Here is a 16,093-nt window from a genome sequence, read left to right on the forward strand (position 1 = left end):
TACGGGTGAGGAAGTGTGTGTGTGTGTGTTTGTGAGAGAGGGGGCGGGTGTTTGTTAGCAGGAAGCCTTGGAGACATTATAATGTTTGATTGGTGTCCAATGGAGAGGGAAACACTGTTTACTGACAGCAAGGAGAGACAAGGGTGACTTGAAGTTGTTGAAATGTTTTGAGGCTTTCTGACATGCCAGTAAAACTTCATGCAAGATTTGATCTGCTGTCATTTATACAAATTAATAAAATACAAAAAAACTTTCCAGATACTAATATGAGCAAGATCACATAAATTTTTCACCTGGACAACTATTGAAAAACCCAAATGAAGTTGGAAACTGAGTAATATCTAGTAATTAGAAAGGTTGTCTCTTATGACAGTAAGCAAGAACCTAGCAATCACCCAGAACACCCATAGTAACCACACAGTAACATATGAATGTTATGACAGAAAAAAAATGGTGAAAAGTAAAAAACTAAAATCTAAAAAGTTTTAGTGTCGAATAAAGTTACGGTGGACTTAAAATTTACATTTTCCATAGCAACTGTCAGGGAAACTTTAAAAAACCTGTGATTCAAAGAGTAAGTGACACCCATAAATAAGCAGAAAGATCTTTTGGGACGTTCTCAAATTGAGGTGGAGAACACAATTATTAGGTCACAAACTTGCAGAGTTCATGCAGCTCGAGTGTTGCTATCATAAAAAAGGGGGATGTAACATATACTAAGAAATTATTATTTCATTATTATTAGTTTTAAATAAACTTTTTCAACTCAACTTTTCACTCAAATTATTATGATGTTATGAAAAAAACCCATTACATTGGAAAAAATCGAAATACAGTAGTAGAAGCTTTTTCACTAATGTCAGACTTCTGGACATCATTGTGTATTTAAATGTATATATTATTTTTTTACCCTAAAATGTAGGGAAAAAGGCAATGATATGTCAACTACCCCAATCTTGATTTGTATAACTGATACAGATATTGTTACCAAGCCATTTTCTCTTCATATAGGCTGTTTTAACACTCAGAATCCCTCTGTATCAGACTTTAATTAATATATTCACAGCATGTCCAGATGTTAAATAGAGAGGGTATGATGAAATACCCCATGAATGATGACTTAATAAGTCCCATAATACATGGCACCAGATTGCTCCTCATTTATTCACTCTTCATACATACAGTATACAGAATCTTATAAGTTCACCATTTAAAAGAGCTTCATACCATTTTAAAAATGTTTATATTTTGTCACTTCAACTTAAGAATTATGCTAAAAACCAGACTGTATTCTTTAGAGTCTGTCAAACATTTAAAAATGTATACTAGTGAGAAAAATAATAAAATTTTGCTCTTCTGACTTTCAATGAATGAATGAATGAATGAATTAATTAATAAATGAATAAATATTAATAAATAATGTAACTAGGTCCGATTAAGATGATACAGATGCTACTAAATAACTAACAGCTGTGCTTTTTAAATGAATGTCCATGACAACTAATGACTGGCGGGAAACTAGAACAAAAGAAACAGGCAAATGAAGAGAAACAAAGGATGCGTTTAAGTCCAATTTTTATGCCCTTCCCTCGCTAAGTTCTCGTTCACTCAGATGTACATCATTGATTACGTTAAACGAGTACCCACTACGTGCGGAACCCTTGAACTCTGTTTAAATGGAACGCCCTAAGCCCTTGATCATTTGGAATCTTCAATGGAGCTGATTGATTTTTTTACATTTTTCCTTATGAATTTATTATAGGCACCATTCTATATGCCTGTATGTATTCTTGGGCAATTAAAAATGTATATATAAACAAAAATTAAAACATTGTATATAAACAAATATTAAAAAAAATTCTATAAACAAACATTAAATATGAGTATATTAATATATTTCTATTAAATATGAACAAAAATGATAATTCTACAATTAACTATATATCTGTTATTAAATGTTGTTAAATGTCGAAACAACGCTAATATCACGCACTAGAGTTGTGTGGGGTGGGGGTAAATTAAGCACTATCTGCTGTGATGTTACAATCATGGTGTTGTGGTCTATGGATCTGCCTGAAGTGTACATGTTGACTAGACTCGCTCTCTCTGCCAAAATCGAGGGGTCGAGGGTCTGTCCAAATAAACTTCCCTCGTCCACTTGACGAAGTAGAACGCACTTCAAAGTGGTGATGGGGATTCCCCCGAGGGGAAGTGCTTAGGTATGGTGCTTGGGAGTGTATGGCTGAGTCTGAAATCGCATACTCTCTTGAGTAGGTACTCATTTTGAGTAAGTAAATACTCCACGACCGCTAAAAAAGTATGTTCTATGAATGAATGTATGAATGTAATCCGGACGTACTACATCCGTCATGTTGTCATTATAATGTGACCTTCAAGCGTCAGTTACGTCGCTTCACTGCCGTTCATAAATCCTCCCCCGTTGCCTCATGAGATAGTAAAGTGTCCGTCCTATGCACACTTCACTTATTTAATTTTATGAGTACTTTGAATTCGAACATACTACTCTTTTCACATACTGTTTTTCGCCTACTATATAGTATGGAAATATGTGATGTCAGAAACAGCCTATGTTTAAAAGTGAAGTTAAATTCAGCCTATTTGTGACAGCCGTCAGGAAAAAAATAAATATTTTTAATTACAAAAATAAATAAATACATATTAGTCTCAAACAATTTGGAATTTAGAGCCCATAATACATTACGTGTTCATCGTCTTGATACCAAAGAAAAATGCTATACACATATTTAACTGACACTGAAGTTTGTGATTTAATTATAATGGATCAGCAAAAGACTAAAGAGCATGGGCCAATGTAAATGTCACTACCTGATTTGCTTTTACCCAGTTCCTTTAGCGAACAGGATGTAACTGAATGTGCAAATGAACAACGCTATCAGCGAACTCAGATCCTGTCCTTAATCTTCAACCAAACTACGATCTACCAGACAATTAGCTTTCAGCTCTGTGGGACGATGACGGCTGGCATCCTTAGATTTAACCGAGGCAGAAATGCAGATAATGTGCAAGAGATCATCTGCTTCCATTTCATACCATGAGTCACAAGCTTACACATGTATACGCACCCGGGAGGTTTGGCACGCTAATATATGCTCACACTGTTGCACGTGGCCACACATCTCATCGCATTTGTATTGGTCCAGCGTAACAGCCAGAACACAGTTTCTCCTCCAATCACACCACAATCCTCTCTTCTCGCCTTCTCCCTCGCCAGTGGATCATATACAGCTCAATCAGCATGTGCGAGCGCATCCACGGCCATAAGGAAACAGGGGGCCAGCTGTCTTCTCTGCCTTATGCTTCCCCTGACAGTTGCTCTGGCAGACAGGCCCCTGCTCCTGACGAGAGGTTCTCTGCAGCATACGAGTCCTCAAAGCTGTAGCCAGTCATTCAGACCCCGAGAGCAGAAGGTAATGAATAGCACTATGCTGCGATATTCATTCGTTACTGCGCCACCCACTGACTGTGCCAAGTTTGACTGTGGAGGATGCTTGTGGTGGGGGGTGGTGGGTGGGGTGGGGGGTGGAGGGGGGCAGGATAGATGGCATTCATGATCAGCGTCATCATCAGATGTCACAGAAAGTCACTTTTTCGAAAGCAGATACGAACTGGAGACCCACGTCTTTAATGTGCATCCATATCGAAATACTACAGCCTTAATTATTGATGACTAAATGTGTTTTTATGACTGGTTATGGACCTAATATGGCTCGTACGAGAATTTTTGGCTGATTTATATATGCATCGAATCAGTCCAGCTGCACGACTCTCTTTTAGTTTTTAAAAGGGTTGTCACAGTACCAAAAATTCAGTAGTCGATTCCAATACCAGTGAAATGTCATGATATTCATATTTATAATAACTAATTTTTATAATAAATAAATTCTAATTCATATTTATAATAAATAATGAATACTACAGTAAAACGTTATGAAAATAATAATGTGTAATGATATTATTAAAATGTTATTATTGTTAATAATTAAATAAAACATTATGAAAATAATAATAATAGTTTAATGATATTATTAAAATTATAGTAATTATTATAAATAAATAAATAAATGAATGAATTCAAAAGTTTTTGAGAAAATAATGTTCACAAGGCTGCATTTATTTGTTAACAAAAATACAGTAAAATTAGTCTTTTTTTAAAATATCTATTTTAAAATGTAATTTATTCCTGTGATAATAATAATAATATTAATTCATTACATTTATATAGCGCTTTTCTCTGCACTCAAAGTGCTTTTACGTTCAAAGCGGGGGAATCTCCTCAACCACCACCAATATTCAGCATCCACCTGAATGATGCAACGGCAGCCATACTGCACCAGAACACACACCACACACCAGCTTACTGGTGTAGAGGAGACAGAGTGATGAACCCAATTAGTATATATATATATATATATATATATATATATATATATATATATATATATATATATATATTAGGATGATTAGGAGTCCATGATGGACAGGGGCCACTGGGCAAATTTGGGATTTTTTGTGACCACAGAGAGTCAGGACCTGGGTTTAACGTTTCATCCGAAGGACGGCGCTCTTTGACAATATAGTTTCTTAGTGTCTCCGTCACTATACTGGGGCGTTAGGACCAAGCGTGCCGCACAAGCCCTTAAAAGTGAAGCCAAAACGTCTCGATCACCCCCCGGTGACAGCTCATAGCTCATAAACCCCGCCTCCCCATGTTATTCAATGGGACATGAGACCAACTAACAATTAATTTACACTTCACATATCTTTTTTCCAAAGATAGCTTCTGTCATTTACTGTAGTTTTTATCACACCGATGTAATTTCAAGTGTTTGTTTTTAAAATAAGTTTGTTTTTAGTTAGTTATTTAATGCTTTAAAAACGGCACTGTGGCGTCATGATTGACAGCTGTGATTGACAGATTCTCAGAGCGAAGTAGTCACTGAAGCAACAACTGACTTTTTTTCGGGATCTTTGGAGGACTGATGAGATTGGAGCTTTAAATTTAATATCTAAATTTCTATAATTAATTATTTCACACCGACATAATGGGTTGTTCTGGAGCAGAGGCGTGTGCTTGTGATTGATCCAGCGAGAGTGAGGGCGGGACGTTGATTTCGCGGCTTTACTTCCTGCTCACTACTGTGCATGTCTGGTCCCGAAATCGCAACTGCGCAGACTCAAGTCCCAAGATATCAGTGCCATATCAGGACAATGGCGGCTTCACTTCTCGCCAATGGAAGAGAGCGAAGGGGCGTCGTCCATCTTTTTTTACAGTCTATGGTTAGGACCCACACAGACCACCGGGTGAGCACCCCTGCTGGCCTCACTAACACCTCTTCCAGCAGCAACCTGGTTTTCCCAGGAGGTCTCATATCCAGGTACTGACCAGGCTCAACCCTGCTTAGCTTCAGTGGGCAACCAGTCTTGGGCTACAGGGTGATATGGCTGCTGGCCTTCTTTGTGATGGCAAAGATGAATTTTCAGCATCATTACTCCAGTCTTCAGTGTCACATGATTCTACAGATATTATTCTAATATGCTGATTTGTTGCTCAAGAAATATTTCTTATCAATGTTGAATGAGCAGTTTTATGGCTTAATATTTTTGCTCTTCTCAGATAAACTTTCACATACGGTACATGGGCTTTCAAACCAAATGGAGTCATTACGTGGTACTACTAATAATGTATTGTTACATAATGTTACATTTTAGAACTGACTTGGTACCGGAATAACTAGCCAACATACTTATGAAAGATCCAGGCACGTTTTTCTTCCACAGTGCAACAGAGACAAGGAAATAAAAAAACTTAACATAAAAAGGCTTCTTTCTTGTTTAAATTCAGCCACGCTGCACAGAATCTCAGTAATAACTATTCCTATTCAGTCTCTTACTCCTATACTCTGTTTCCTTCTTCTACCAGTCAAAGATAAATCATCCTCTAACACCAAAATTAATTTTCATCTAATTTGTGAGGACAGCTGAAAGGAAGCTGTGACAAACCAACCAGCTGCCACAGAGTCAGAAAAAAAAATCACCAAATCCGACAAAGGCAACAAGTTCTTAAACTTCACAGAATTTTGTGAGCCAGCATCAAAGACAGACAAAAAATAAAAATGAATGTGCCAGCTGCAGACAACAGATACTGTTTATATCCTAACATGGCGGATTATATTTTTAACTAGGAGCCACTGTAAATTGGCAATATTTAAAAAAAAAAAAGTGTGTTTACACAATGTTTTATATATATGTTATTGGTCTACTGTTAGGCAAATGTTTAATTCCATTGTATTACAAAGAAAACGCTTTAAAAATGCATTGTGTAATATTTATGAGGATCTATTGACAGAAATGCACTATAAGATCCATAACTATGTTTTCACTGTTATATAAAGACGTTGCATAATGAACCGTTATGTTTTTATTACCTTAGAATGAGACATTTATATCTCCATAACCACGGGCACCCCCTTCTATGGAGGTCGACATATTGTGTCGTCATGTTTCTATCGTAGCCGACAGCGAACAAACAGCGCTACAGAGCGCGTTTCGTCACTACCTTGAAAAAAAACTTTTCAGTGGTGTATAAAGACCTTACTTATTTACCGTTATATTTGTATTAGATAATATACCTAGAACGAGTAGTTTTACTGAATAATTAAGTAAACATAATTTCTTAATTTATCCTTGTAAAGAAACCTCATTGCTGAACTGGCTACTCTTTGCTGTATCGGACGATGACATATTTTCCTGTCGGCCACCGTAACTTTTGTTGGTTGCAATTCGTAACCTCACCACTAGATGCCGCTAAAAATCACACACTGCACCTTTAAAACGATCGATTTAATTTGACAAATTTCTTCAAAAAGAGAGCCGCACATTTTTCCAGCAAATGACATACTTCTAACTCTTGACAAAAATCACAGAAGAAATGTAGCATCACATCAAAAACATAACATAATTATCTATAAATAAATAGCTTGTCAGAAAAAAAAAATATTATGATGATTCATACCATTTTTAACTAGCTGGAAGAATCTTTGTCTAATCTGTTTTATTTTTTGCCTCTCCACTTCCTGTAGCTGACAAATTTAGAAAGCAGACCTCGCTGAATGCAACGCAGCCCACTTATCTGCTACATTTCAGCACAGATTAAACCTTTAAGTATGCAACTTGATTCAACATTTTGAGAGTAAAGTCTAAACTCTGGGTCATTTCTACTTATTAACCCTAATCTAAACCAAGCAGCAAGTTTCTGACACATATGTTGTTTTATAACAGTTAGCTCTGGTCACCCAAATGGATTTGATTTATTGTTTGTTCGTTTATTGATTGATTTCACCCAAAAATAGCTCAATGCAGGCTTTACTAGCATTTAATCTTCTTACAGCTGTTACTGTAGCTCTACCAGCTCTCTACAGCTTGCTACTAATCTCTTTGATATCAGTGTCTTTCCTTTGTCCAATTTGTGTAATACATCTGTGCTGTGCTATTGTTTAAAATCTGCAGCTCCACCAGGCACCAGGATTGAGCAAAATGTAGCATTTAAAAACCGGCTCACTTTCAATTCATGAGGTAGAATTTGAATTGAATTAGCAACATAAATAATTAACTCTTTCCCTGCCATTGACAAAAAATTCTGTCACTTTTGACGCAACGCTTGCCTGGCATTGACGGGAAATTTACGGCAATCCATGTTTTCATTGTTATATGGTAGGGGGCGCTGTTACGCATCCTCTGAAAGAATCCGAATCAAAACACAGGCGAAGTAGAAGGAGAAACACAAATAGAGGGATTGCTTACGCACATGTAAAATAAGGCGATCATCACACATTAAACAGCACATAATTTGAAACGGTCTAACGTTACTGAATGAAATGATGAAAACATGAAATAATGTTAAGCCCCTTTCACACAGCGTGTTGATCCCAGGAAATTGCCGTAAAATTGCTAGAGTGCCTTCTGTGTGAACGCAAACACGTCCCGGGATCGATGCCGGGATGGGGACCTAGTCACATTAATAGGATCAGTCCTGGAACGCGCCCTGTGTAAACAAAAGCCAGGACCAATGCCGTAAGGGGTGTGTTGTAGTGATGGCGCACGTGCCATCACATGGGCCTTTCTACAACCTATGCTACAGCATATGGGGAACGAGTCACTCGGCAAACCCAGTGGCGCTACTGGGGAGTATGGACTCGTCTTTCTGTAGAAATGACGAAAAGGAGTTATCAGCAGAACTGACATCTGACAGGAGTTATCACATCCTGATGTCACGTGTCTTCACGGGATGTGTGTGAATAAACTCACAGATTCCGGAAAATAACTGGCAGTGTGAATGAACCAAAATCAAACGATCCCGGGACAAACCCCCGGGACACATTATCCGTGTCTTTTCCAGAATCTCTGTGTGAAAGGGGCTTTAGTGAAGGTTTGGGGGTATTGATGGACTTGATCTACTTCATCTACGTTTTGATCATCATTCTGAATCCGATCCGGATGAAATCTTTGACAAAAATGCAATTTTCTCAGCTTATTTAAATGAAACTCACCCACATTCAAGCGTTGATTTAAAAAAAAAAATGCATAAAGATATATTTTTTCAAAGCAGAGGATCTGTTCTTTCTTTTGATATATTGTATGGTCAGATATTCAACAAAATAATCTGGGGGCCATGACAATTTGAAGAAAATTATATAAATGCCGCCACTGGATGGCAACTTAACCATGTACAGTACATTGAAATATTCGCCTCTATTTTAAAGACTTTGGGCTAAAATTGAGAAGTGTGTGAAAAAATGGTGTTTATCCCTCATGGTCCATGTATATTAATAAATATTAAATATATTAAATAAATACCCGATATGTGTGTGATAACATGTTTACAGATGAATCAATCCATTTTATTCTGCATGTCTGAATTTGAATTCATATTTAGGAATTCAAGAACATTCAGAAATCAGAAAGGAGCACAAACCTGACAAACTATTAATTTAGTTTTAAAAAGTGCTGTAATATAACCACTGCACACCTTGTTTCAAACAGTTTGAAAAAAAAAAACAACAACACTAAGATATATTTTTGGATGCCGTTCTATCACTTTTCCGTTTTCCTTTTTTGGAAAGTTCAGATTCACAATGTTAATTAGCTCACATTACTAAAGTACAAACACTTTGGATCCATGCCACTCTTCAAGAAGGCCACGTGAAAAGCACCTATTTTGCAATAAACGCTAACAAAGCACTTCTTCTAACAAGCAACACTGCTGGCACCATTAATAAGCAGTTAAATCACACACTGCTGGTTAATTGATAGAGGCCATCAAAGTGATGGCAGAGTTAATGAACAATTCATGTTGGAGGTAGAGACGTGAGATTCGGCAGAGATACTCTGGGAGAAATACATGGGAGGAGCAGCCCAGCATGGATGAAAAGCTTGATGCTTCAGGGTCTTTGTGTAACGCAGGAAGAGAGCGTTCATGATTTATGGCTTTCTGACCGGCATCCCTTGCTCGGGATAGGGAGGGATGCTGCTTGACGCTACAGGGAGGAAGGTGAGGGTGGAAGAGGGTTTGCACACAAACAGCTCCGTCTCCGGAGGGTGGCTGGGCTTGCCTACACACGCTGTCAGAGAATTGAGAGATGCTGATGGGATTACATGATCCACAGATTGGACAACTGAGTACCGAGAGACTGCCGGAAGATCTCTCCTCTGGAAAAAATGAGGTGTAAATGATATATGAACGAGCTAGAAGTAGTACTGACCTCCAGAGTGAGGGGGTGGCCCGCAGAGAAGCACCACTCCTTGCCCTTCCCGGACAGACACAGAACTCCGCTTGTGGGTTTTGAAGTTTTCCAGGTCTTAAAGAAGCAGGAGAGAAAAGACAGAACAAAACATTACATTTATGATAAATAATATATGCAGCACATTGAACGTGATTGTAATTTTCTTCTCGAAAAGTATTTATGTTACAATGAGCGAGCTACACAAAGTTGAAGCCTTAGAAAAGTGTGTATACAGATGTGGTAAATAGCCTTCAGCTGGACTGGGGGCTGTATCACCACCCATTGAGTCTGTTTATTGAGAAAGCTTGAGCCTCTGCTGACTCAGTCTAGAATAAATGGGGAAAAAAAAGTTTGAGGGTGAAAGTAAAATTCAAAAAGTAGGGGTCAAAGAGACTGGGAAAATGTCTAGCACATATTACTGACATCCATATCATCCTGCTGCGTTTTGAATATGAGAGTGAAAGTAGTTTTTTTTCCTATTTTGTGCAATATTCTATGGCCGGAATGCATTGGTATGTGTTGCTAAGGTGTTTTAAGTGGATTTCAGTGCATTGCTATTCAGTTTCTAAGGTGTTAGGTGGTTTCAAAGCCCCTTTAAAGCAAGTAATTTCACTTTTTCTACCATTTTGGTAACATCCCCCAGAAAGCTACATCAATGTCAACTCGAAAGACGTACCTATACATACAGTTCACTGCAGTTTCCTAGCGGCAGTAAAACAAACAACTTTAATTCCTTTTCACACAAATTATGTTTACAAGATGCAGATTATTGATTAATAAACACTTATTTTCATGCGGTTCCTTGGACAATAGTATGACCTCAAAACACTTAGTGCATGATTTGTAAACTAAAACTTTTGAAATTTGCATCACATAACCAGCTCCATATGGCTTTTCTGACATAGTAAATTTGCTCACCTGGCACAACATTACACTTGCGATGAGAGCACACAAATCCCATGAAGCACGAGTATCAATACAAGAGATACAAGACTTGTTGTTTTGTTAACACTATTGGTTAGGTTAATGATAGTGTTTGCCTGTTTGGTGTAGGTGGTACATTATTTTTAAAGGCAATACAGCATTAAAGGGTTAGTTCACCCACAAATTAATAATATTCTGTAAATTAAGTGGTAAAGTATACATTGCACAAGCAAATCACTTGCATTGCTTCATAAAATTGAGGTTTAACCACTGGAGTTTGAGTTTTAACCACATGAATTTATTTTATGATGTCTTTACTATCTTCCTGGGGCTAGAAAGTTGTAGTTGCATACCTGTCAATGGAGGGACAGAAAGCTCTCAGATTTTAGTGCTGGGTGGTATACCGGTTCATACCGACTATAATAGCATTGATAGCTCTCAAATTATATTGCTTCCCATACATTGGTTAACAATATCAAAACAGCCTTTTGGAAAATCTATTTGTGGTTGGCTTTGACATCCTTGAATAAACATGAGCACTGCACGTTTCAAAGTCAAAACGCGGCGCGGGTGTTTTTATATGAATGTATTTTTGAAGGGAACTGACTGTCTTTAGAAAAGTTTATTTAGTTTATGATGCTATTTTCATTTAATCTTTCTTTATCTTTCCTGATAAAGAAGCTTTTATGAGCACTGCGCTGCTTTGTGTACAGCCGTTACCGGGGAAACCGTTGTCTCTGATGATCCTACAGCGGCACCTTCTTTTGTGCAAACCTGTATGTGGTTCCACTAGTGTGGATTTTTCTACAATATTCACTAATGACAGTAAAATAGGGCATTCTAAGTCAATCTACTGCAGTATTTCCTCTCTAAATCAGTATAAAATGTGGTTAACACCCAGTCATGCTTAAAAAAAAACAAAAAACGCCATATACCGTGAAACCGGTATAATTTTGAAAAATACAGTGATAAGGATTTTTGGTCATACCGCCCAGCACTATAAGATTTCATTAAAAAGTTCATCATTTGTATTTTGAAGATGAACGAAAGCCTTACGGGCTTGGAAACCCATGATTTATGACACAATTTTCATTTTTGGGTGAACTATCACTTTAACGTTTTAGTGCAACTCACCAGACATTTCATTTCTAAGCTGCTGCAATACGTACAACCGATAATTAAACATTGCCAGATCCACAATTATCAGCTTTTAATAAAACTTAACACGCTTTTACTGCCACTCACAGGCTATTTCACTTTGAAAGTTTTGCATAACGCTAAGGAAGCTATGTAATATAATTTTTTATAAATATGGCCACTGCAGGCAAATTTTCCTAATGAGCCAGGGATGTTGAATATAGGCATTAAGCTGGCAAGTACAGCTCTTAAAAACTCATAAACTTTATTAAAGACTACGTTTCAGTACAATTTGACAATTTAGTATCAACATTTGGCTTCTTTAGCTCAAATTCAGCAAAATTAGGTTCCGGTTCAGCTAATGCAAATGCATGTACTAGAGTAAACAAGTTTTTTTCTTTTTTTTAAAACAAGTGTTGTAGTGATTTTTTTGTCTATTATAATTACACTCAGTAGGGTTCAAAGTAATTTTGGCCCCCAATGATTCTCAGTCTATGGACAAAAACAGATCTTCAAGATATCTTCTTTTGCGTTGTCACATGATTTGATGAAGTTATTAATCATGTCTGTAGCACAAACGGTGAGTTCCAACACTAACACTTAAAGATTTTTAAGGATTTCTTTACTAAATATTGCATTGTGTTTTAAAGCTCACTCACAGACCTCAATCACAAATCGTCAAATCTATAATCACCAGCAATGTAATTTTACGACAATTTAACAGATTGTGAGTAAAGATGAGGACAAAATCAATGAGTCCCTCCAAACAGAAGAGCGCTCCTGCCCAACTGTGGCGGTGTTTTGCTAAGCGTGAGCCACACATGAGAGCTTTTAATGGCTCCTGCAGTTATCAGGCCCCCTCTGAGTTGTATTCATCACAAAGCATGCCGGCAACCATTACAAAGCCGTTCCAAAAAACGCATCAGAAACTGAATTTCCTTTCCTTTGAAACTAATTTAGATTTGACAATTGACGAAAAACAATAACAAGTCACAACAGCTTCCTGCTTGTCCCTTGCGCAATTGTTGCCTAAAATCATTGGGAAAGGTAATTCGTACAGGCAGATCGAATGCATGCTTGGACGCTTTGTAAAGTCTCAGGTGGAAACTGTTAAGATGAACTTTTTACAGAATCTTTTATTGTTTTTCAGAGACAAAAATGAACAACAATTAGATGATGCACCTATACAATAGACTAGCCACTAGGCCTAGTTGTCACAGGAAAATTACAAGACCTGTATCTCACTAACAAATACACAAAATATTTGTTTTCTCTAGCTTGTATATGCTGGTTTCAGACCAGGGTTGTTGTAGTTAACTAAAACCAAAACCATACAAACATTTGTTACTTTAATTAAAATGAATGTTGACTGGACAACAAGGGTCAATAATATAATGAAATATTTTCACATTTATATAGAGGCAGGTTATTTGTGTTATATAGTTATTTTTATAAAATGCATTAATTGCAATACCACCAAATACATGATTTCATATTTTGTTACTTTGTACACTTCCGCTGTTTCATAATCATAATTTTATGCTTCATAATTATTTTAATAATTTATTTATTGTCAGGTTCCCAATGTGACAACATGCCCTACTACTATAACAATAAACCAGTCTGAGTTTAGTGAACTGTATCTTTTTATGTAATGTAAGCATCTTTCAAGAAATTGGCTTTCAACAAATAAACCTACAGTACCATGAGAAATATTCACTGGATTAAAAAGTGTGAAAACGTCCCCACTGGAAGAAAAAAAATGAGGAAATTGAGAAACTTCATGAATTAATTTGTTTAATTCCCACACCTAAAATCCACAACTAAATTCCGCTCTCTGCATGACTGGAATAATCTTGAAATTATTTGACATTAAATCACTGAAGAGAGTTTTTTTAATGGCATCCCTGTTGCACTTCTAAGGATCAAAAATATAGATGCTGATGTAAAAAAATTCTGCGAGACCAGCACGCTTTTGAATTCGAAAGCGTGAAGTCAGCTTTGGGAGCCCCCGCTGTCATCTTCCTCAAAGGGATTCTGCAGTCGCTCAGCTGAAAAGTACATCAAAAGTTCAGAGACGCCTTTACTTGAGTGACTCGCGTTGAAGTACACCTCACAACTGGCCTCATCTAACAAAATAATTACCAGGAGCTCTTTTATAGGGTGAATATCCTAAACAAGCTGTATTCAACAGCACTAACTCACACGCTACATGCTAACGGTGACATTTAATGGCACATATTGCACAAATCAGAAGAATTAACCCACATTAACCTCATCTCCAATGATCCTGGTTCTGTGGTGTCACCTGAAGCAATGGTGCAGAGGGAGCTCTTTATGGGCTAAATCAATCCTAAATCTTCCTCACTTCCTCCTAAACACAGACCAGCGATTGGTTCTGCTTCAGGGCTAGATTTAAATGCAAAATTATGGCGCTCAATGGTTTATGAAAATGACTATAAGGTCAGCGAGGATGTGTCATGTTGGCTAATTATTTCTTAAAATATACATTTCTTTTTAACCCTGGGAGTCAGCTGCCATTTGAAACACTGGTCTTCTATTAAGGAAAGCAATACTTGTGCATTTTTCACAGATTACTATGAGACTGCGGTAAAGGCTCATACACCTCTGCAATAAGCAGTTTGTAATGAAAGAGTAATTCATGTAATTGCTTTTCACTAGGACAGAGAATCAGCATCAATGAGCTGTTGAAACCATGCTGGTTATTTTATTTTTCGGATAAACGGATGATGGTAAATGGTTTAGAAATGAAACTCACACTGATTTTAGTGATTGGTCCAACTTATTGTGTCTTTAAAATTCTGAATTTGTACTACTAAAAAAACAAACAAAGTACAAGTGCTTAAATTAAAATAAAAATTAAAAAAAATAAACATAAAAAATCTGTATCAGGACAGCTGGGCCTTTTTCCCTAAAGCCCACCAAATGTTTAGCTTCCAAAGGCCACTGAAATGAATTCAAGTCACAGATGTGTCATGAATTGTATGAAGCTTATTGACAGACTGTTAATACTTGTAATACTCGCAAGCTAATTACCCTTATGAATGTCAGGGCATAGCCGGGAATGAGGCATGCAAATTATTCATCATTTGTTCATATTAATGTGACAATGTTATAGGCTTTGTTTTGGAAGGAAATTGGGATTTGGAAAAAAAAAATTCTGCTTTAGTATCTGTTCGTGCCAAAACGGTGGAAGGAACAGGCTTTGCTGTGCATTCAATCAAACTGAGTCTTTCTTTCATTACTAATCATTGTGGAGCCACTGGCAGGTGGACAAACAAAAGGGAAAAAATACGATAAAACAAAAACGATGCAACTTAAAAAACGTCTCGGTTACGTATGTAACCCTAGTTCCCTGATAGGGAACGAGACGCTGCGTCAAACGCTGCGGGAACGCCCCTGCGTTGTGCGTCATGAAGCACGTATGGAATCAGCCCAATGGAGAGATGAAACGTCATAGGCGGGTGACGTCATCGACCAGGAAACTATAAAGCACCCCAAAAACACAAGCGCATTAGCTTCTGATAGGCTTGAAGGAAGCGCTAACGGGAGTGCCGGGAGTATGGCGGAGCGACGCAGCGTCTCGTTCCCTATCAGGGAACTAGGGTTACATACGTAACCGAGACGTTCCCTTTCAAGGGAACTTCGAGCTGCGTCAAACGCTGCGGGAACGCGAATACCCACGTCGCCATAGGACCAAATGACCGTCATGTGAGACTAGCGCACAGAGGACGAGAGCACCTGTGCCCCAGGGGTAGAGCTTAAGTCTAGGTCATAGAACTTAATAAAAGTATGCGGTGAAGACCATCCAGCCGCATCACAAACATCACTCAGGGAAACCCCCGACAAAAGAGCTTTAGAAGCAGCCATACTCCTGGTAGAGTGAGCTCGGACAACCAAAGGTGAAGGCTGGCCAGCCGACTCATAAGCAAGTGAGATAGCCTCAACCACCCACTTGCTCATTCTCTGTTTAGACGCCGGACACCCTTTCCTGGGTGGCCCGAAACATACAAAAAGTTGTTCTGATTTCCTCCACAGGGCAGCTCTGTGGACATAAGCGTCTAATGCCCTAACAGGGCAGAGTGAATTAAGTTTCTCCTGGTCCGATGACATAAATGGAGGAGGACAGAAAGCCTGCAGAACCGTAGGTCTAACAATATTAGTAGGAACCTTAGGAACGTAACCTGGTC

General features: G+C 37.8%; 1 protein-coding gene across 2 annotated transcripts in view; it reads right to left on the reverse strand.

Annotated features, from left to right (window-relative positions):
* The window catches only part of cntn4 (contactin 4), a 170,390-nt gene that overhangs the window by 70,208 nt on the left and 84,089 nt on the right, over positions 1-16,093 (reverse strand). For both annotated transcript variants that reach the window (XM_077197996.1, XM_077197995.1), the window contains exon 5: positions 9,801-9,896. In XM_077197996.1, the coding sequence (XP_077054111.1) occupies positions 9,801-9,896 (96 nt within the window). The remainder of the gene's footprint in view (positions 1-9,800; positions 9,897-16,093) is intronic.

Source organism: Siphateles boraxobius, unplaced genomic scaffold, assembly GCF_051911475.1.
Source record: "Siphateles boraxobius isolate OS27281-9 unplaced genomic scaffold, OSU_SipBor_1 41, whole genome shotgun sequence".
Classification (NCBI taxonomy): Eukaryota; Metazoa; Chordata; class Actinopteri; order Cypriniformes; family Leuciscidae; genus Siphateles; species Siphateles boraxobius.